The 20,505-nt window shown below is 56.9% G+C and overlaps 4 protein-coding genes and 1 long non-coding RNA gene across 15 annotated transcripts in view; 3 read left to right on the top strand and 2 right to left on the bottom strand.

Moving 5' to 3' along the window:
• The window catches only part of DAG1 (dystroglycan 1), a 49,407-nt gene extending 37,119 nt beyond the window's left edge, over nt 1-12,288 (top strand). For all 9 annotated transcript variants that reach the window (XM_072935001.1, XM_030283531.4, XM_030283533.4 and 6 more), the window contains exon 3: nt 9,442-12,288. In XM_072935001.1, coding sequence (XP_072791102.1) covers nt 9,442-11,850 — 2,409 coding nt within the window. In that variant the 3' untranslated portion in view covers nt 11,851-12,288. The remainder of the gene's footprint in view (nt 1-9,441) is intronic.
• LOC140684985 (uncharacterized) lies at nt 12,220-14,165 on the bottom strand. The gene is made up of 2 exons (XR_012058050.1): nt 14,031-14,165; nt 12,220-12,813 (listed from the first exon to the last, which is right to left on the bottom strand). It is a non-coding gene; the product is annotated as an uncharacterized lncRNA (long non-coding RNA).
• NICN1 (nicolin 1, tubulin polyglutamylase complex subunit) lies at nt 13,477-17,275 on the top strand. 2 transcript variants are annotated; one of them, XM_041718800.2, is made up of 6 exons: nt 13,477-13,659; nt 14,257-14,430; nt 14,719-14,832; nt 15,203-15,274; nt 16,686-16,790; nt 16,930-17,275. In XM_041718800.2, exons 1-6 carry the CDS (start codon nt 13,495-13,497, stop codon nt 16,969-16,971), a joined length of 672 nt encoding a protein of 223 aa, XP_041574734.2. In that variant the 5' UTR covers nt 13,477-13,494; the 3' UTR covers nt 16,972-17,275. The 2 variants fall into 2 exon arrangements, with proteins under 2 accessions (XP_041574734.2, XP_030139389.4); XM_030283529.4 differs by lacking the exon at nt 13,477-13,659 and adding an exon at nt 13,682-13,828.
• Nucleotides 17,276-17,379: 104 nt separating this feature from the next.
• Nucleotides 17,380-19,488, top strand: AMT (aminomethyltransferase). Its single transcript, XM_030283527.4, has 8 exons — nt 17,380-17,706; nt 17,781-17,861; nt 17,960-18,091; nt 18,256-18,334; nt 18,456-18,601; nt 18,691-18,871; nt 18,983-19,138; nt 19,246-19,488. The coding sequence occupies exons 1-8, from the start codon at nt 17,449-17,451 to the stop codon at nt 19,422-19,424; spliced, it is 1,212 nt and encodes a 403-aa protein (XP_030139387.3). The 5' UTR covers nt 17,380-17,448; the 3' UTR covers nt 19,425-19,488.
• A 37-nt stretch (nt 19,489-19,525) lies between these two features.
• TCTA (T cell leukemia translocation altered) lies at nt 19,526-20,493 on the bottom strand. Of its 2 annotated transcripts, none has more exons than XR_004369138.3 (2): nt 19,941-20,493; nt 19,526-19,631 (listed from the first exon to the last, which is right to left on the bottom strand). XR_004369138.3 is itself a non-coding variant. In XM_030283530.4 (2 exons), exons 1-2 carry the CDS (start codon nt 20,380-20,382, stop codon nt 19,589-19,591), a joined length of 375 nt encoding a protein of 124 aa, XP_030139390.1. In that variant the 5' UTR covers nt 20,383-20,489; the 3' UTR covers nt 19,526-19,588. The 2 variants fall into 2 exon arrangements, 1 of the variants encoding a protein (XP_030139390.1); XM_030283530.4 differs by having other exon boundaries at nt 20,051-20,489.
• Nucleotides 20,494-20,505: the final 12 nt, after the last annotated feature.

The raw sequence follows: 20,505 nt of genomic DNA, 5'->3' as shown, positions 1-20,505 counted from the left end.
TATTTTTACAAGGTTTGGGTTAAAACACCCAATTTCCTTGCCATGCAGACAATGTGTGGGTGGGTTGCCACTGGCTCCCACTGGCTCCTGGCAGATGCTGGCTGGGACAGAGTAAACATGGGCATTAGTGCTGGTACCTTCACCAGCCATCATCTCCTTAACCCCATTCCCACTGAGGACTTGTGGAGTCTGACCTGTTACCTCTCAGCTGTGTCCTGTCAAAGAACAGATCATGCTCCGGTCAAAAGACCAGCTGGATTTCCTGTTCCTGCCACTTCTGTTTGAAGCTGCTCCAGAATTTGGCTGCTCTGATTAAAAATGCAGCTTCTAGCCTAAATTTAGAGATGGCTAGAAATATTTATATGTGCTGCCCTTTAGCCTAAATCAATTCTACCTTCATAATATTTACTTCCCTTATGTATTTATAGGTGACAGGCATATTCTCCATCTTGATTTTATTAGGTTAAACAAGCCAACCTCTTTAGTCTTTCTCATAAAACAAGCTTTCTTTCCTTCCCCTCAGCTTTGCAGCTGTCTTCTGCACCTCCAACAGCTTGAGTTTATTTTTCTTATGTTTGCATGACCACAGCATTACAAAACATTCCAGATTAAATTTTACCAGAACCTTTTATAAAAGCACCAAACTTCCTTTTCTCTTCTATAAATAACCTTGTTTGCTGTATCCTACAATAATTTGCTTTTCCATGTCTGCTTTGCTTTGGACATTTTCCTATCAGCGTAAATATCCAGGTCTGTAGTTTTTCCTGCTTCTAAATGTTGAGTCCCAGAAGAGGACAAAAGGTGAGGTGCGTGATTTGGTGTGGTGGCTGTTACCAAACACGGCTCTCCACTGATCCCACCAGCCAAGGTATGCTATTCCCACAAGGGTACAATACCCACAAGGAACTGAGCCCTTGCACAACCTGACATCCTAAATACATAAACCCACAATAGATAGAGACACTATTAAATAACTTTTATTTAAAATAAAGGTGGCTCTATAAAGCATGCTGGAAGGAGAGAAACTCCTGGTGTGTACTGCTTCCTAAGGCACATCCCTGCCAGAGCGGGAGATTTGCTGTGTCTTCCTTGAAGGTCATGTAAAGCTGCTGACCTGCCTTCAGTTCTGGTAGTGTTGGCTGTGGGATGGATCCCACAGAGCAGATCTGAATGGGTTTGTAGCCAGTGCTGAGGAGCTCAGGTCAGCACAGGTGAGCATTCCCAGCTGTGTCTTAGCCCCTCATTATTTTTAGGTTTGAAGTGCATGGTTTCCATAGGGCTTTGTTGGGAAGACAGCTAAAATACACAGCAGAGGCCCTGAGAAGCTGTCTCTGTAAGCAAACACAGCTGGTGGGAAAGTGATTAGAACAACAGAATTCACTCAGGTGAATTACACAGTGTGCCTATAGAGTGGGTTTGGAGGTTATCAGAGACTGGCTATCCATCTGGGGAAAAGGGAGACTTGCTTTCATAGAATCACAGAGTTGTTTAGGTTGGAAAATACCTTTTAGATTATCCAGCCCAACCATTAACCCAGCACTGCCAAGTCCACTTCCAAGCAGGAGGCTGAGTTTCCAATGGCTGTTCTATTTGCCATCTGCTGAAATGGCTTTTATTGAACAGCTTTGCTCTCATCAGATGCCAGGGACCTTGATTTATAAAGAGGATTCACAGGGATTGGGTTGCAGGAGTCCTGACATGGGTATCTACTGTCAGGGCTCACCTCAATCCTGCTCCAACCCCAAAGCCAAGGGCTGGATGTTGACAGCCAGCCTGCAGTGCCAGGACACAACTTGCTTTCAGGGAAGAAAACCACAAAATACTGACTTTTTTCCCCCACTCTTGCAGTGATCCTTATTTCAAAGCATTTTAACTGAATTTGAAATTTATTAAAGTGGCATTTCTCAAAGGAAGAAGAGAAGCAAAGAGCACTCCCGAGGGGCTGTGTCATCAAGCTGGGTATCTTAAAAGCCTCTCTGTGTCAAGGCATTTGAGCTTCACCTCCTCCCTGGGGTCCCTGGTTTTCTTGGACTAACTGGGAGGTGCAGCAACAGCCGCTATTTACAGGCAAGCAGACAGGGATAAATGGCAGTGCCTGGAACAGGTCCAGGCAAAGGAAGACTTGAGCAGGGCTTTGCTTGGTTGCCACACTGCAGTCTGAGTGATAAGATGAGCTGATAAGATTCCTTCGGGGAGGCCGAGGGGGCTTATCTTTTTCCTGCAGTGAGAGCGAGTCAGAGAATTTGGCATTTTCAGTGCACGCATAGTAACAAACTGAATTTGGAGGAGTGGAAAATGTGACTCGATCTAATTATAAACTGGCTTTTCAGAGGGCTGGGAAGTTCCTTGTTTTGTCCTGCTCTTACAGGTTGTTGCTTTGAGCACCCTGGGAGACAGAGGAATGTGACAATAATGAGAATCCTGTGAAGGAGCAGACCTGAGGCTGCAAGGTCTGGTCTGCCTTTCCTTGCCATCTCTTGAAAGTTGGCTTTCCAGCAATCTGCTGATGGGAGGAATAAATTGCCAGGGCCGGTTAGCTGTGCGGTGGCAGCGCTAAACCCCCAGCACTTGGCATCCCTGCTCTGTGGTATTTTTGCTTCCCTTTGGCCTTTTGCTTATAAAAAGTCGCACTGAAAGAAGAGCCCGACCAAACTTTTTTTTTTTAAAGCTGTTTGAGGCTTTTCCTGCCCCGTGCTCACCCCCTGGACAAGGGATAAAGCGGGGTGTGGGCAGCCCGTGCTGACCCCAGCCCTAGCGCGGGCGGGCTGCGCCTTCCCACTCCAACAATAAGGCTAAACAAATCCTTCCAAGCTGCTTGCATGGACCGATGAAAGGAGGATTTCTTGGGACACTTAATGTTTTGTAGTGACCTCCCAGTGAAACAGCTGTTGTGTTCCCTTGCCCAGGCAGAGTGGGACGCTGAATGGTGTCCTTATAGCCAGCACAGAGGCGCATCTGGAAAAGAAGCCGTCATGGCAGGAGTATGCGAGGGTGGCATGAGCTGGGCGTAGCTGCTCAGCCTGCACCTTTGCAGAGCTTTTTACTGATGGCAAAGAAGCTGGTCAGGCAAAGCCCAGCTCGTGTGGAAGGCAGGCTGAGCCGTACGCCCACATCTGCAGAGGAGGGGGCTCCTTTCTATGCGTGAGGCTTCACTCACTCCTTCAATGGCTGGAAAATGCAGATTAGCAGGAGACATGTAAACTTCTCATTCAGGTTGTCATGAGCTCATAAAAGCAGAGCAGCTACTTTGAGTAGCTTTGTTACTAGCTTTGGTCCTTCAGAGGCTGAAGTTTGAACTTGAAGATGAGGGCCAGGACCAGTGAAATCCTTATTCTCCCTTCACTGCAAGCCTTATTCCCCCTTAGCTCAGCTTTCTGGGCTGGGTTTCATTTGTTTTTCTAAAGCAACAGCTTCAGTGCACACAGACATACAGGAGGGGCTTTGCAGGGCTTTGGCTGGAACCAGCCAAAATGTGGGGTTAGTTCAACCATCCTGACCTACCTGTGCATTAAGGAAGCACCAATTACTGGCTGTTCTTTTGTAGCTTTTGGTCTCTGAACAGAGGTGGTGAGCTCCTGCTGGAAATGAAGGCTTGTGTCACTGAGGCTGACGTACTTCTGAAAGCCAGTCGAGTCTCTGGGCTGTTTCCAGACTTCCAGGGGCAGAGGCATCTGCATGAGATGTCCTGGAGCAGCTTGTTTTGTTTATGAGTTGTTGGGCCTTTTGTGCAAGGTACACAGCAGCCCAGAGGAGCAGTGTCTGCTGAGGGTACCCAAAAGCCCTGTCAGGTATCACAGTCCCTTCCACAGGGAAGCATCTGTGTTGGAAGTCCTTCCTGCTTGCTGTGCCAAGCACAGCTTTCCTTTCTCCAGCCTGAGCTTTCCACAGCATAGCAGTGCAGCAGCAATGCCCAGTGAGCAGAAGGCTCTGAGAGGTGCCCATCCTCCTTGCACCACAGTTTTCTGGCCCTTGTGTTTCTAGGCATGGCCTGTCTGATGTCCTGGTTTGCAGTTCTGTTGTGTTAGAAGAGAGGAGGTGGCAAGTAAGGTTGGAGTCTCCTTCACACGACCTCTCCTGGATGCACACAGGCCAGCCGCCCTGGCAGGGCTGTTCTTGGGGCCAAAGGCCCACAGCTTCATAGAATCATAGGATATTCAGAGTTGGAACGACCCACAAGGACCATCAAGTCCAAGCCCTGACCTACCACAGAACAGCACGAAGAATCGCCGTGTGTCTGAAAGCATTGTCCAGACATTGAACTCTGGCAGGCTCTGGCAGCTGCTGTGGGCTGAGGGCTCTCCAGCTCCTGTCTTGCAGCATCACATTCCATGACCCAGCCTCTGCTGCCCTGGGACCTGCCTGGGGCTGTGGTTCCTGGACAGCTTGGTCTGCAGGCACAGTGCAGCCTTTGTGCCAGGTGAGGAGTGCACTGATGGATCCACAGGCAGAGCCTGCCATCGAAAACAAGGACTCCATCCTCTGAGCTAGATCCTGCAGGCCCTGTGCCCACCACCTCCTGACTCCAGTCTGGCTGTGCTTGTTGCAGTGCCTACAGTTCCAGCAGCACTGGGGTGGATCTGAAGCCAGCATCCCTCCCCCAGCTTCTGTGGGACAAGGCAATGAGAATCTACCTGCCCATAGATCTGATTCAGGGCTGAGGCTGCCTGTTGCTTCTGCTGCCACCACTGCCCATGCTGCAGCATTAGCAGGGGGTTTAAGATGAAGCTTGGGCTTAGGCAAACAGCTTAGGCTTGACTCTTTCTCTGCAGTTATATTTGCATTTGAATTGCATTTGAATTTCCATTTTCTTCCCCTGCCTGCTGGTTAATTGCTTGCAGAAGCTTGAGCCTGCAGACTTGGTGTGACACTGGCTGGGTCAGTTGGTTGGGCACAGCTCAGCTCAGCTCAGCTCACCTTCTGGAGGGCCCAGCTGGGATATTCCTCATTGCTGGCCATGTGTGTTGGGGTGATGCTGAAGGAGTCTGGCTACAGTAAATTGTCATCAGTAATTACACCCCAGATAAATCCGTCTGTCTCTCAGCAGCTGCTGGACACAGGGAGGGGAAGGGGGCAGTGGGAGATCTGGCAAAGCTGCAGGACTGTCCATGCTGACTCTGCCCAAAAGCAGTCATCAGGGGTTTTCAGGACTGGTTTGAAAGGAGCCGACTCCCAGCTGCTGCTGCCTGTGCAAAGGTCTGTCAGCACAAACAGGGGAGATCCCATTGGATACTTCCAGGACTGGGAAGATTTCCTAGGGGTGTGCCATAGTGGAGACCTGTGGCAGGATCCTGTGGTACCTGTCTCCTGGCAAAGGGCTCGCTGCCTCCTTTTCAGGGGAGTCATCAGAAGGAGGAGCAGGACTAAATACCTGGAGGATTAAAGGGCACTCTAGTAAGCAAGAATGCAGTTTTTGCCTGAATTCCCTCAAGGCAGCAGTTTTCTCACTGCGCCTTTGCTTATCTTTGTCTTGTTGGCTACAGGGCTTTAAGATCCGAGTTTAAAAAAACAAGTCAAACTGAGCTATCTTCTTTCATGAGCTGACTGCTCTTGGCTGGCCTAAAAATAACAGGCCATGTCTATCTGAAAGGATTTTGTGAACAAGGTCTTCAAAACCAGCCAGACCGCTCACTGTATGTATTTTATATCACTCTCATGGCTTATTTTTTAATGGCATTCGATACACTGCGAGGCTTGTGTAATCTTTAGCCAATGAGCATTCATTTATAATTATCTCAAATAATGGGAAAACAAAGCCTTTTTTTTTTAAACTTGGGCAAGGGAAGAGTTATTTTGAAACCAGACCCCCTGAGGGAAATGGCAGGACTTAAGGCTGATACTTATTGCATACACAGAAAAGTGGGAAACTTTTAACATGAAAACTAGAGATCCCAAATCATTAACTGTGTGTAGCCTTAACAAATACCCTTTGAAGCAATATTTGAAAGAATCATTGCTAGAACAGAGTCCAGGTCTCCCTCCTCACAGTCCACAGCACTGCAAACACAGCAGTGACGTGGACAGGACAGACCCACGCCGAGGCCTCCGCTGGTCAGCATTTCTTTAGGAGCAAGTATTTTTATCCATCATGCTAACAACTTTATTTATCTACTCTAATCTTTCTGGGCTCTTCATTTCTCACATGAACATGGATGATTTCTGCTAACAGGTCAGTAGCTGTGTTTAAAGCAGTGCAGAGACATCAAATGCTTGTGACTTGTTGCTTTCTCAAAGATTTCCCAGGGGAGCACAGGCTTCATAGGAGTAATCCACATAAATTTGATTTTCTTAATCATCTCTTGCAGAGCCTTTAGAAACAGTCCACATCTCCTCACAGGCTGAACACAGCTGAACTAGCTTGGCTCTTTTTAAATCAAGTTTAAGTGGGTTTATAAATGTTTTGCAACTGTCACATCCCTGCTAGAACAAGTCATCCCAGTCAGTGATTGCTTAGCCTGTTTTTGTTTTTCAGGAGAGCCTAGTTTTTGGTGTGAATCTGTCTGGCTGCAGTTTCCTTTTCTAGCATGGGCCCTACATGTAAACTGTAGGTTAAAAATGGTTTTCCAAGCAGGAATATTCAGACTGGCTGGTGCCTCCCTTGCTGTCATTTCTGCGTGTGAGGTCAGTCACCTTTCTGAAATGAGTTTGGCTGTCAGAAGTTTGAGCAGTGATGACTGAAGGAAGAATCACCTTGTGACATGAGACTTGGTAAAATACTGCTGCTTGTAGGTCTTCTCCTCAAGTCATTCCAGTGCCCAGGGAGGAGGCAGCAGCACAAAACTCCAACTCTCAGGAAAGCTGTGTGGAGTGTGTGATCCTGTAATTAAGGGCTTTTGCAGAGTGCACAGAAGGGGAAGATTTGTTCCAAATGTAGCCTAAAATTACACACTCAGAGTGAATTTAACCACTCGCTATTAAAGTTTTTATTCTTCTTGATTGTGTAAGCCTCACTAATGCTGTGGCTTTGTCCTGACTCCCTATGTTTCTGTTCCTTATGTGTGCCCAGCCCAGCCCTCCTCCACAGTGGGCAGGTTAGTGGCTAATTTTGGCACAAGAGGATAAAGAGTGGAACCATCCAGCTCCTGCTACTGTAAATGCTTTATTGCACCGAGCATTGTCCTGGCATCTCAGTTTTTAGAGGGTGTGACAAAATGCCACTTTTTTAAAGGAAGATGGGGGCAGGTCAGTGCTTCTGGCTGGGCAGGAGCAGACCCTGCCTTTGTTCTCTTTTGGCAGAAGAAATGCCAAGGAAGGACAATTCGTTCCTTTGTTCGTGCAGGAGCGAGGCTTGGCTCCCTGTGCCCAGCTCAGGTGAAGGGCTGCCTTTCCTTTGGGATGGCTGGGCTAAAAGCAGCTCCTGTTCTTGCAGTGGAGGAGGAGTGAATGCAGCCACAGCCCTGCCAAAACCCCTCCTCTGCCAGACACGTGGGTACACAACAAGGCCTAGGGGAAGGATGCTCACATGCTGGTGCATGGTTGCATATATTGAGGTACAGGGCCCTTGGGACAGCTTCCTCCAGCTGTTGTAAGCAGGAATCTGAATTCTCTGCTCTGGCATATTGCTGGTGAGGAGTTAACTAAAGCTGTCCTGAGAGCTTTAAACTCTGCTCTATAAGCTGTATCCAGCATGTGGCTCATGATGTACTCTCCAGCTTGTCCAGGCTGGCTGAAGCCCTCTGCAGCTCTTGCACAAAAGCTTTATTTCTGCTGCTCTTGCCAAAAGATTTTTGGGTCCTGCGTTATGCTGGCAGAGCTGTGCATCCAGACCCTTCCATGTGCTGAAACCCACAGTGTGGGGGTGATTCCCAGGGTGCTGTCTGGATCCTGCCTGCAGCCAGGGAGTGGGAGTGGTGCCCAGGACTCACAGTGTGCCCAGCCCTGCAGCATCAGGCGTCCTTCCTTGTCCATCCAGGGGCTTTCCCCAGCAGGACTGTCTGGCTAGTCCAGCCCCAGCTTTGCACCTGCTGCTGGGTGCAGGAATGCTCCTGCCAGGCAGGTTTCCTTGCAAAGCTCCTCTCCCAGCTTTGCATCTGGGTAAATGATGAAATATGTATAAGCTTTACAGAACTGCAGGGAACCAAAGCACCCTTTCAGAAAGAGAGCTAGAACCTGGCTCTGTGTTGGACTGCAGTGAGCCCAGACCATGGACCAGGCTGCTAAATGTGTCTCCATGAGCCCCAGAGCATCCTGTTTGCTCTGAGTGCCAGGGGGAGATGCCCCGTGGAGTTCTGGAAAGTCCAGCCAGCGCACTTGCCGAACGCCTCCGGGCCTGGGAGGTGATGAAGCTCAGGTTACTCACTCTGGAGTACCTAGAGCCCCGGGAAATGTCACAGCCCACCGAGCTGGCAGCCTCAGCCCTTCCACCACACAGCCCAAGCGGCTCCGCTGCGCCGCGTGATCCGCGAGCGGCTTAGAGCAGAGGATCTCAGCTGCCAGCAACTGGGGGGGCTTGGGGGTTTGCACCCACCCTCAGCTACAACCCAGGGCAGGAGACTAAGTCCCCCAGTCTGGAAGAGGTAGCAAAGAGTGTGTTGGAGTCCTGAGGTGCCTGTGCTCTGAAACAAAGCCTTCCCTTGCAGCAGCAAGTTATGTGAAAGTGAAGTCCTTCATTTTTAGCTAGCCCGGGGGTGAAGCCAGGCTGGAATGCTATCCTGTGTCATGTCCAGCAATTCATCAGCCCAAGTGCCACATCCCTGCCTGCCCACACTGGCCATTACATTGGGTTTGCTCCCTTCCTTCAGCCTTGGCTGCTGTTCCTCTGGCAGAGCAGGACAACACCAGGTAGCTCTCAGGATTTCGTGCTGCTTGTTGAGAGCTGGTGTGCTCCAGCCAGGCCAAGGACTCAGAACCATCGTTGGCCAGCTTCTGGCCCCTCTGGGTCATCCTGGCTTTGGGGACAGTGGGACAAGCTGAAAATAAGTAGAGAAAATACATGTTCTGCTGAGCTGCTGGAGAAGTGCACTTGATGTATGTAGGGTGGGCCGGGTGTGATGGGATGAGGAAAGGAGCAAGATGGCCAAGCTGGGAGAGGAAGGGGTGGGAAGAGGGCAGTTTTTGGATCAGCTCTGCTGAACAGCATAACTTCACTCTCAGCTTTGTCACTGTCCCCATGATGTAAACTCCCGGTCTGCCCTCAGAGAAAATAAACCACTTGTGCTTGGCAGTTGCACAGCAAGTGTTGGAGCACTTGCAGGCGAGGGGGCCTTGTGGGACTTTATGACCTCTTGTGGCTCCTTAAGCCCTTTGGGTCTGCACCCTGCAGAACTCATCCTTGCCATCATGTGGAGGAGGAGACAAAGGCTGCCATGCTCTGGTCAGGATGTTCTTTCCCCAGTTGTTACACTTTTGATTTTTTCTTTAATCCTTGAAATTAAGCGTTACTGCTGATAGAAGCTGTCCTCATGCTGTACTTCTAAAAGCTTTTTTTGTTTGTTTGTTTGTTAGATCTCCGAAGCTGGGAAGGACTCCTTACCTTCTTGGTTGCACTGGAATGCAGAGAGCAGCTCCCTGGAAGGGCTGCCCCTTGACACAGACAAGGGTGTCCACTACATCTCGGTGACCACTCTGCAGCCCTTCCCAAATGGGAGCTATGTCCCACAGACCACAAATGTCTTCTCCGTTGAAGTCCACCAAGAGGACCACAACGAGCCTCAGTCGGTGCGAGTGGCCGTCCAAGACACGAGTGACACAGCGCCCTTCGTGTGTGGCTCGGAAGAGCCAGTCACTATCCTGACTGTCATTTTGGATGCTGACTTAACAAAAATGACACCAAAGCAGAGGATTGAACTCTTAAACAGAATGAGAAGCTTTTCAGAGGTGGAACTTCACAACATGAAGTTGGTTCCTGTTGTAAATAACAGACTCTTTGACATGTCGGCCTTCATGGCTGGACCAGGAAATGCAAAGAAGGTGGTGGAAAATGGGGCCTTACTCTCATGGAAATTGGGATGTTCCCTGAGCCAAAACAGTGTCCCCAACATCAGCAAGGTGGAGGCCCCAGCTAAGGAAGGAACCATGTCTGCCCGCCTTGGCTACCCGGTTGTTGGCTGGCACATTGCTAACAAGAAACCTCACCTCCCAAAGAGGATGCGGCGGCAGATCAACGCCACCCCTACGCCTTTGACTGCCATTGGGCCGCCCACCACTGCTGCACAAGAGCCACCCACCAGGATTGTCCCCACCCCAACGTCGCCCGCCATCGCGCCTCCCACAGAGACAACGGCACCCCCTGTCCGGGAGCCCATTCCACTGCCGAGGAAGCCAACAGTCACCATCAGAACCAGAGGCCCCATTGTCCAGACGCCCACCCTGGGGCCAATCCAGCCAACCAGGGTAACGGAAGGCACGGGCACGGCCTCCGTGCCGATTCGCCCCACGATGCCTGGGTACATAGAGCCCACGGCAGTGATCACACCGCCCTCAACTACCACCAAGAAACCGAGAGTCTCCACCCTGAAGCCAGCCACACCGTCCACGACAGATTCCTCCACAGCAATAACACGAAGGCCTACTCGAAGGCCCAAAACGCCGCGTCCAACAAAGCCTCCCAGCTCAACCAGATCACCCATCTCCAAGCTGACAACGGCATCTCCGCCGTCCCGCGTGCGCACCACGGCCAGCGGGCTGCCCCGGCCCTGGGAGCCCAACGAGCCACCCAAGCTGACGAACCACATCGACAGGGTCGATGCGTGGGAGGGCACATACTTCGAGGTTAAGATACCATCAGACACCTTCTACGACAAGGAAGACACCACCACGGACAAGCTGCAGCTGACCTTGAAGCTGAAGGAGCAGCAGATGATCGAGGAGAATTCATGGGTGCAGTTCAACAGCACCAGCCAGCTCATGTATGGCATGCCTGACCACAACCACATTGGGAAGCACGAGTATTTCATGTATGCCACTGACAAGGGCGGGCTTTTTGCTGTGGATGCTTTTGAAATCCATGTCCACAAACGCCCACATGGGGACAAGTCTCCGGTGAAGTTCAAGGCCAGGCTGGAAGGGGACCATAATGCAGTGGTGAATGACATCCATAAGAAGATCATGCTGGTGAAGAAGCTGGCTCTGGCATTTGGCGACAGGAACAGCAGCACAATCACGGTGCAGGACATTGCTAAAGGCTCCATCGTAGTGGAGTGGACCAACAACACACTGCCACTGGAGCCTTGTCCTCGGGAGCAGATCCGGACTTTGAGCAAAAAAATTGCTGATGACTCTGGCAGGCCGAGCCCAGCTTTCTCCAATGTCCTGCAGCCCGAGTTCAAGCCTTTGAATGTGTCTGTGGTTGGTTCTGGCAGCTGCAGGCACATCCAGTTTGTCCCCGTGACCAAGGATGGCAGGGTGATCTCAGAGGCAACGCCAACGGTGGCAGCAGGCAAAGACCCCGAGAAGAGCAGCGAGGACGATGTGTACCTGCACACTGTCATCCCTGCCGTGGTGGTGGCCGCCATCCTCCTCGTGGCTGGCATCATTGCCATGATCTGCTACCGCAAGAAGAGGAAAGGCAAGCTGACCATCGAAGACCAGGCCACCTTCATAAAGAAAGGCGTGCCCATCATCTTCGCCGACGAGCTGGACGACTCCAAACCCCCACCATCCTCCAGCATGCCCCTCATCCTCCAGGAGGAGAAAGCCCCACTGCCCCCTCCAGAGTACCCCAACCAGAGCATGCCGGAGACCACGCCGCTCAACCAGGACACCATCGGGGAGTACACTCCACTGCGGGACGAGGACCCCAACGCGCCGCCCTACCAGCCTCCCCCCCCCTTCACTGCACCCATGGAGGGGAAAGGCTCCCGCCCGAAGAACATGACCCCGTACAGGTCCCCACCGCCCTACGTTCCCCCTTAACAAACAGGAGGCTCTCGGGGGAGAAGGGGCCTCCAGCTCCACACCGGTGCTGTCTGTGGGCCGGCAGCCCCCTCGCCAGCCGGGAACACGAAAGCCCAGCCCGCTCCCCAGCAGGCTCTCCCTGGCTGCGCCCGCCGCACCGGAGCGCTCGCGGGACTCGGGGGGACACTTGTTTTATTTTTGCCTAACAAGCTTTGGTTTTATTTTATTCATAGAAAAGAATTCTCGGCTCAAAGACGCCTTCCCGGCGGCTGGGCTTGGGCAGGGAGGGGGGTCGGGCCGGGTCGGGAGGAGCAGGCAGCACTGGGGTAGCACTCTGGGTCTCCGCTGTTTGCCTTTAACACTAACTGTACTGTTTTTTCTATTCACGTGTGTCTAGCTACAGGACGTAACATGAAAGGTAGCCTAAAAATAATTAAATTCAAGGGACTTTCTGAAGTCGATGGTTTAAGTTTTTACATTTAATCTGCTGTTTACCTAAAGTGGGATGTGTAGTTTTTGGGGAGGGGGAGGGCAGTGCTGTGCTGCAGGCAAGCTCCACGGGCTGGTCAGCGGGGCCAGCCAGCCTCCTCCTCCTCCTCCTCTTGGGGTGGATCAGCTTCTTGGTTTGGGGTTTGGTTCTTTTATCATTTTTATTTTATTTTTAATCAAAGAAATCCTATCTTTCTCACGCATCATAAAGCAGTCATGAGTTGGGTCAGCCTGGCCTGGGGTGCCCATGGCTGAGCAGGGGGTGCATCGCTGTACCAGGGAGTGCTCACAGAAGGATGAGCTGAGCCCTGTGCCACGACGAACTTCTCTGCTTCCCAGCGAGCACCAGAGTTGGGGGGGGTCGATTTGAAGCAAAACCCCCTCCCCGTGGGGTGTTTTGACGAGAGTAGGGTGTGTTCTCTGTCCTGGCTGCTCCTTGGGACTATGCAGGAATGGCCTCGCTGGTCTCACACTGGCACTCCAGCCTGGACACTGTTGGAAAAGATAAAAAAGTTTAAAAAAAAAATAAAAAGAAAAAGAAAATAAAAAAGAGCGCCAGGAATAGTTAATAGTTAAAAAAAAAAAATCGGTGAACTCTCAAATCTAATTTTTTACTAAATTTTTGATACAGACTCCGATTGTTTTATTAAAAAAAAAAAAGACTTAAAAACCGGTGTGCGGCTGCCAGCAGTTTGTACGGGCTCAGCCCCTCGGGCCGGCCCCGGGGGACCCGCCACGGTACCGGTACCGGCCCTATCCCCTCTGCTCCGAGCCCCGGCATCCCCAGCTGGGATTTGCCCGTGTGCGCCCCGGGTGGAGGGGCTGACCCCGCACACCGGGGCCGGACCCGCCGCTTCACTCGGGAACGGCGCTGCCCGGGCACCGGGGTGGCCCCGGGGAGGGCAGCGGGGTTGTGCTCAATCCCCAGCTCCGGTCTCGGCACCGCGGGGCCAAGAAAAAAATAAACCCGCCCGGGGCTGCCGGTGCCGGTGTGGGGGAGGCGCGGGGCGGCCCCGGTGCGGCCCCGGTGCGGCCCCGGTGCGGAGCCAGCGCGGCCCCGGTGCGGCCCTGGGGGCGGCGGCGGGGCGGGGGCGCCCCCTGGCGGCGGCCGCGGGCGGTGACGCCATCGCCCGGCCCGGCCCCGCCCCGGCGCGGCGGCCGCGCGGCGCCGCCATGTCGGGAGCGGCGGGGCCGGGTCCGCCCGCCGGGCCGGGCCGCTCCCCGCTGCCCTGCGCCCCCCGCCCCGCCGCCCCCCTCCAGCTGGCCGGGGGGGCCGAGCCCGCAAGGCCCGGTGTCGCCGTCATCGACCTCCGCTTCCCCCGCGGCGCTGCCGCCGACGTGAGTGCGGCCGCGCCCGCCGCGGTACCGGCGGGAGGGTACCGGCGTGGTCCCGTGGAGTCACGGGGGGATGCCGGGGGCGGTGCCGGCGGAGGCTGTGCCGGGGTGGTCCCAGGGGAAGACAGGGGCTGTGCCGGGGACGGTGCAGGGCCGGCGGAGTCGGGGCCGGGTGTGGTGTCGGTCCGGGGCAGGACGGGGGATACCGGGGGCAGCAGCGGGGCGGGGTGGGTGGGGATGCCGTGGATGGGGAGAAGCCGGGGGCGGTGCCAGGGCAGAAGGGATGCCGTGGGCGGTATGAGGAAGATGTGACGGGCGGTCCCGAGGCGGAGGGGATGCCGGTAACGGGTGGATGCCGGTGCTGGGGTACGTACCACCGTTACCGATGCTGGGCGGGATGCTGGGGATGCAGTGCCCGTCCCAGTAGAGTGGAGGATGTCCGTGGAGGTCCCGATATGGGGCTGTGCTAGTGCGGGTACGGAGACGTGCCGATCCCGGTATGGGAGGGGGATTGCCGGTGCCCGTCCCAGTACTGCGGGGAGGATGCCGGTGCGGATATGGGGGGATGCCGTTGTGGGGCTGAGGTCGCCGGTCCCGCAGGTGCAGGAGATCGTGTTCAGGAACTTCTACACGGCGTTCCTGAGCGTGCGGGTGCAGCGGCCCGGCCCCGGCGGGTCCCGGCGCTGGATGACCTGTCTGCGGGACCTGTGCCTGATGCCTTGCCCGCACACCGAGGAGGGCTCCCAGGACTACTTCTGCCTCCACCGGCACCAGGTCAGCATGTCCGGATGGGACCGCGGTGTCACCTCCCTCTGGTGCTCACCCCTCTCTGCCCACACCCCAGGATGGCTCCCGCTCCAGGGGTCTGGTGCCCATGTCCCGCTGAACCCCATGGCTGCGAGAGTCCCTGTGCCCCACTCAGCCCCCCCAGCCCTCACAGGACGATGCTTGCCTTGGACTTCTTCCATCTGGGGTGGGTTGGGGGTTTTGGGAGGATGCCCCAAAAGCTGCCCCCAGTCAGTGCCAGCCCCTGTGGTTACACTCCCTGTCCCTTCCCTGCAGATGCTGTGTGACCTGGACCAGGTGACAGCAATGCGGTTCATCCTGCGACAACCCTCCCCAGTCTGGCTCCATTTCACCATCGAGGACCTGCAGATTTTCCCCCCTGGACAGAAGGTGAGCAGGTGCCAGAGCTATCCCACTGCCAGGCATGAGCAGGGGGCCAGGACAAGCCACTGTCCTCAGCTCTACACCTGGCATTTCCCCCTCCAGCTTTGAGGAGCACACACAGGGATGTGAGTCCAAGTCCTTGTCCTTTGCTGGGGCATTTGGGCTCCACTTGTGCTCCAGTGGTGCTGGGGAAGGGACTGCTCCAACAGCCGCTCAAAACAGAATTCCCTACAAAATTCTCTTTAAGGATAGTAAAGTGACACTTCCATAGCAATATCATCACTAGGGGTGGGCTCTAAGCCCCAGCACACTGCCTGGTGTAAAGGATGGAGATAGGGTTGAGAACACCCTGTGTGACCCTCTGGATTTCTTTCAGAGTCCTCAGAAGGATTTTCCCTCCTGGCTCTCCCAGCTGACCCCTCCGGAGCAGCCGGCCAGCCTACATGGGGTGAGTAATCACTGCTGAGGCACTGGGGGTGCCAGCCAGGAGCATCCATCGGGAGGCTGCCAGGCCCATGCCTGCCTTGTTGGCTCCAGGCTTTCACCAGGAATAGCTGTGGAGCCCTGAAATAACCCGTCTTGTGCTGGAAGTAGCTTGCAGTACTAAGAAGAAAAATATCTCCATGGGGATGTGCTATTTGAGGTGATGCTTAAGTCTAATTGCCCTCTAGTCTGGGGACAGGAACATCACCAAGGGAGATGTGGGTGTACAGTGCCCCTCAGCTGATAGGTGGTGTGCAATGGAATGAGGTCAGGAACAGGAACATCCCTGTGGGAGCAGTGGATGCACAGCATGGTTCAGTGGCAGGTGGGATGTGTGGGGACAGGGACAGGGACAGCACTGTGGGAGCAGTGGGTGCACAGCATCGCTCAGGGGTGGGTGGGATGTGTGGGGACAGGGCTGGTTCCCATTACTTTGCAGAGGGTGTGCTCTGGGGAACACGTTGCCCAGCCAGGACAGCATGTGGGAAGAGGGGCATCACAGCCATGGCACGTGTTTACAGATTGCCAGCCACATCTGCCTGGCAGATGGCGGGCAAAGTCCAGGCAGAGCAGGGCCAGGATGGGAGCTGGCTCGCCCATGGGAACCTGCTGAATCTGGAGTGCTGCCTGCAGGAGGGTGGCACACAGCCCACACCTGCCAGGGCAGTTGTGCTACTGGGCTTCCAGGCTACGGTGCTCACACTGCACCAGCAGTAAAACTGCTGTTCCAAATCCTTGCCCAGCTGTGTGACAGTTTGGGGAGGGCACCCTAGTCCCTTGCTGATTGCTTGGATCACATTCCCCTTGGCAAGGAGTATCTGATGCCAGAGGTTGCTCTGAGATTGGCTCTTCCCAACATCAGCGTCAGGCACCCCTGAGCCCAGTGTCACAGAGCTGTGCCCCGTGAGAGCTGTGCCCCAGCCAGGAGAGCTGCTGCTGAGCCCACATGTCCCACCTGGCTAAAGGTCCCTGGGGTGAACCAGCATGTGTGCCCAGGATTCTGCACCCAAGCCCAGGGAGCATCGCATAATGAGGCTGTTGGGAAACTCTGGACTGTGCAATTATGCTTTTAATTATTAGCCAGCAATCAGCTTTCTGTCCTCATACTGGCCACCTGCCAGCAGAGGTGGGCTGTGTCGGCACCACAGCACCCAGGGATCAGGGTCACTCACCCATGTCCCCAGTGGCTTGTTTTCCTAGAGAGGGGCCCTGCTTACCTCATGCTGGAAAACCACTAGCAGGTCAGGAATGTGGGCACCATCACGTGCCTGGCTCCCTGGGAGGCAAAGCCATCCAGCCACACCACTGCCCAGACCCAGGATCATCCAGCCCATCTGGGCCATCCTGCTCCACAGCATTGTGCCACTTCTTTCCAGGAGCTCCCTGATCCGGAGAAGGTGTCGACAGAGGTCCAGCAAATGTGGGTGCTGACAGAGGTGATCCGGGCTCGCCAGGCAGCTGCCCGCATCGGGCGCTTCGACGTGAGTCCCACCCCCTGGTGACAGGGACTCTGGCCTTGCCACATGGCTCAGGAGCCCTCCCAGAGCCTGCTCCCAGCAGGATGGGGCTGGAGTATCCCAGCAGTGCTGTGCAGACAGTGACAGTCGCTCTCTTCCCCAGGTGGATGGCTGCTACGATGTCAACCTGCTTTCCTACACCTGAGCCCGCTGGTGCTGGTGCCAGCTGGGGAGAAGTGCCCCTTCCATGCTCCCGGGGCCTGAGTGGATTCCTGCATTCCCGCCTCGGCCACTGACCCCGCGGGGGTCCCAAGCCCTCCCTGTGCCCCTTTCCTGACTCCCTCGGCACTGCCCAGCAGCGGGGCAGCGCTGCCACTCCAGAGACCCCTGGGAGCCTCTCCTGGACACGTCCCGTGGGCAGAGCCCGGACACTGCGAGGGGGTGGGGGGGACCGAGGGGTGCGGGGGTGCTGGGGGGTCACCACTAAAAGCTGCTACGTTGGCCCTGCCTGTGCCCGCCTGTGTCTGGGGGATGGGGGCGGCCGTGCCGGCAGTCCCGGGGAGGCGGTGCCGAGGGCGGGACGGGCCGGGGGCGGGGGCCGGGGCCAGGGCCGGGCGGACTCCATGTCCCAGGCGCCCCGGGGCCGGTCCGAGCCGTGCCGGGAGGGAGGAGGAAGAGGAAGATGCTGCGGGCGGGCTGCCGCGCCGCGCTGCCCCGCCGCCCCCCGGGCTCGGCGCCGCGGAGCGGGGCCGGGGGCACCGGGGCCGGGGAGGAGGGGCTGAAGCAGACGCCGCTGGATGCCCTGCACCGGGCCCGCGGCGGGCGGATGGTGCCGTTCGCCGGCTGGACCCTTCCGCTGCACTACGGGCAGGGCCACCTCCAGTCACACCTGCACACCCGCCGCCACTGCTCCCTCTTCGACGTCTCCCATATGCTGCAGGTAGCGGGGTCGGGGTGCGGGGCTGGAGCAGGGGGGTAGCCGCACCACCTCACAACCTCCCCGGCCCCTTGCAGACCCTGGTCTACGGCCGGGACCGCGTCAGGTTCATGGAGAGCCTGGTAGTGGGGGACATCGCCGAGCTGAAGCCAGGACAGGTAGGGGGCACTGGGCATCCAGTGGGGTCGGAGGAACCCGAGATGCCCTGGGAGGGTCCAGGCAGCCCGGCCAAGCTTCTGTGGGCCGTGTCCCGCAGGGCACCCTGACGCTGCTCACCAACGAGAGGGGCGGCATCATGGACGACCTCATCGTCACAAACACGTCAGAAGATCACCTCTACGTGGTGTCCAACGCCGCCTGTGCTGACAAGGATTTGGCCATCTTGAGGGTATGGGGCTGCCTGAGCCCTGCGGGACGGAGGGACACGCAGTGGGAATGAGTCCTTCTCCCTTTTGGTGACATCCGTGTTGTGTAGGGTGAGGTGGCCGTGGCCACGTGTGGGGCTGGCACTGGCCTGGCCCCCGTGCTAGCAGCCCTCTGTCACCCTGGCAGGACAGAGCAGCGCAGCTGCAGGCCACCGGCAGTGACGTACACCTGGAGGTGTCAGACAATGCGCTGCTGGCTCTGCAAGGTAGTGGGGGCTCCACATGGGCCTGCCCTCCTCTGGGTCCTCTCCCGGTGGATGTCACTGCCCTCCCCACCTCCCCCCCTTTCCCTGGGCACTGCTGTCTTCCAGCCACCTGCCTCCCCAGGTCCCTCCATGGCACGGGTTCTGCAGGCAGGGCTGTCGGATGACCTGGCCAAGCTCTCCTTTATGAATAGCATCACCACGACCGTCTTTGGCGTGCCGGGCTGCCGGGTCACGCGCTGTGGTTACACCGGCGAGGATGGCGTGGAGGTACCCAGGGAACTGTGCCAGCATCCCCACTGCAGTACCAATGCAGGGGAAGGCCGTGCCCCACTGACCCTGCCCGTGTCCCACCGTAGATCTCGGTGCCCGCGGCGCGGGCGGTGGAGCTGGCCGAGCAGCTCCTGGGTGTCCCCGACGTGTGGCTAGCAGGGCTGGCAGCCAGGGACAGCCTGCGCCTGGAGGCCGGGCTCTGCCTCTACGGCAATGACATTGATGAGACTGTCACCCCTGCCGAGGCCGGGCTGATGTGGACTTTGGGTAGGTCAACCTCCACCTCCTCCTTGGTGCAGGCAGAGCAGCAGGGTGTCCCCAGTGGGTACAAGGGGACCAGTCAGGCATCACCAACCCTCACCCATCTCTGCCCTGCAGGGAAGCGCCGGCGTGTGGCCATGGACTTCCCTGGTGCTGCTGTCATCATGGCACAAGTGAAAGAGAAGCCAAGGCGCAGGCGTGTGGGGCTGACGTCGGTGGGACCCGCCATCCGGCCCCACATGGCCATCCTGGGCCCCGAAGGCAGGCCTGTGGGTAGGTGGGGGCAGTGGGGCTGGCACAGGCATGACTCCAAGCTGTGGCCATGGCATTGACAGGGGCTGGCCAGGCCCCGTTCACCTCCCCGTGTCCTCACATCTCAGGCACAGTGACCAGTGGATGTCCCTCGCCCTGCCTGGGCAAGAACATTGCCATGGGCTATGTGGAGGCAGCGCACAGCCGGGCTGGCACCGAGCTCACTGTAGAGGTACGGAAGAAGCAGCATCCTGCTGTCATCACCAAGATGCCCTTTGTGCCCACCCAGTACTACATGGCCAAGTGAGGCCAGCCTATGCTGTGAGCACAGTGCCCCGGCTCCAATAAACACCCTGTCCCATTTCCCTTTCCTCTATGATTCTGTTTGCAATGCCAAAACAAGGAGCAGCAGGTGGGCACAGCACTTTAATGTTGGTGTTGGCAGTAGCCAGCTGGCAGTCCTGGTGCTGCTCACTCCCGATGTGTCTTCATGGGCTCTGCTGCAGGGCCATCCCTGCAAGAGAGAGGCAGCGTGAGCATGGCTGGGGCAGCAGCCAGCACAGCACCCCGGCACTGAGGCGGGCACCTGCCTGTCCGTCTGGGGTGGGCAGGGCTGGGGAGCCCTTACTGGGGCACACTGGTCTGGGGTGCAGTTGGGCGGGGTGGGGGGCTCAAAGGTCGGGGGTACAGCTTGGGGGGCACTTGTCAGAAGCCACAGCTGGGGGCTAACCGGGCCGGTGTCCCAGCGGCCCCATCCGGACTGTACTGGGCAGGCGAGCACTGGGCTGTACTGGAGCAGGGGTGCAGCTGGGGGGACGCTCACCGGGCTGCGCTCCGAGAGGCTGGCCGGACGCGGGGGAGGGAAGCCGGGCAGGCCCGCGGGGTTCAGCGAGGGAATCGGCGGTTTTGGGCCCGGTAGCGGTCGGGACTCACCGGGGCGGGCAGTGCCGCTCGGCGGCGCCGTTGCGTCCCGCCGGGCCGGCGGGGGACAGGGAGTGCGCGCGGGGCCGGGAGGGCGAAGCCCCGGAAGCGGTGCCGGGGGAGCGGCGGCCGGCGGGGCCGGTCCGGTAGCAGAGCGCGGCCACCGCCCCGCCGTAGGCGCGCCAGGCCAGGCGGACGCCCAGCAGGCTGATGCCCAGCCAGAGCAGCAGCAGCTGGCACAGCGCGGCCCGCACGTCCTGTGCCGCCCACTCGGCGGCCAGCTCCCGGCCTAACGCGGCCAGCGCCCGCCACGGCAGCTGCCAGCCCGCCGCCACCGCCGCCATGGCCGCGGGGTACCGGGGGCGAGGCTGCCGGAGGGGCGGCGCCTCTGCCCGTCCCCACCGCCGCCGCAGCGCGGCACCGGGGGCGGGGCCTCGAGCACCGGTTTGGGGCGGGGCCTGCCCCGC

The sequence above is a fragment of the Taeniopygia guttata genome, chromosome 12 (assembly GCF_048771995.1).
Source record: "Taeniopygia guttata chromosome 12, bTaeGut7.mat, whole genome shotgun sequence".
In the NCBI taxonomy this organism is placed as follows: Eukaryota; Metazoa; Chordata; class Aves; order Passeriformes; family Estrildidae; genus Taeniopygia; species Taeniopygia guttata.
Note: the sequence above shows the minus strand (reverse complement) of the source record. Positions and strands in the feature narration are given on the sequence as shown.

Excerpts from the sequence above, each read along its gene's own strand:
- NICN1 (XM_041718800.2), top strand. The coding sequence starts at position 13,495 with ATGTCGGGAGCGGCGGGGCCGGGTCCGCCCGCCGGGCCGGGCCGCTCC. Across the intron at positions 15,275-16,685 it reads AGCCGGCCAGCCTACATGGG|GAGCTCCCTGATCCGGAGAA; the intron begins GTGAGTAATCAC and ends ACTTCTTTCCAG. Across the intron at positions 16,791-16,929 it reads CCCGCATCGGGCGCTTCGAC|GTGGATGGCTGCTACGATGT; the intron begins GTGAGTCCCACC and ends TCTCTTCCCCAG.
- AMT (XM_030283527.4), top strand. The coding sequence starts at position 17,449 with ATGCTGCGGGCGGGCTGCCGCGCCGCGCTGCCCCGCCGCCCCCCGGGC. Across the intron at positions 17,707-17,780 it reads ACGTCTCCCATATGCTGCAG|ACCCTGGTCTACGGCCGGGA; the intron begins GTAGCGGGGTCG and ends GGCCCCTTGCAG. Across the intron at positions 18,872-18,982 it reads CGGGCTGATGTGGACTTTGG|GGAAGCGCCGGCGTGTGGCC; the intron begins GTAGGTCAACCT and ends TCTGCCCTGCAG.
- TCTA (XM_030283530.4), bottom strand. The coding sequence starts at position 20,382 with ATGGCGGCGGTGGCGGCGGGCTGGCAGCTGCCGTGGCGGGCGCTGGCC. Across the intron at positions 19,632-20,050 it reads GAGCGGCACTGCCCGCCCCG|GGATGGCCCTGCAGCAGAGC; the intron begins GTGAGTCCCGAC and ends TCTCTCTTGCAG.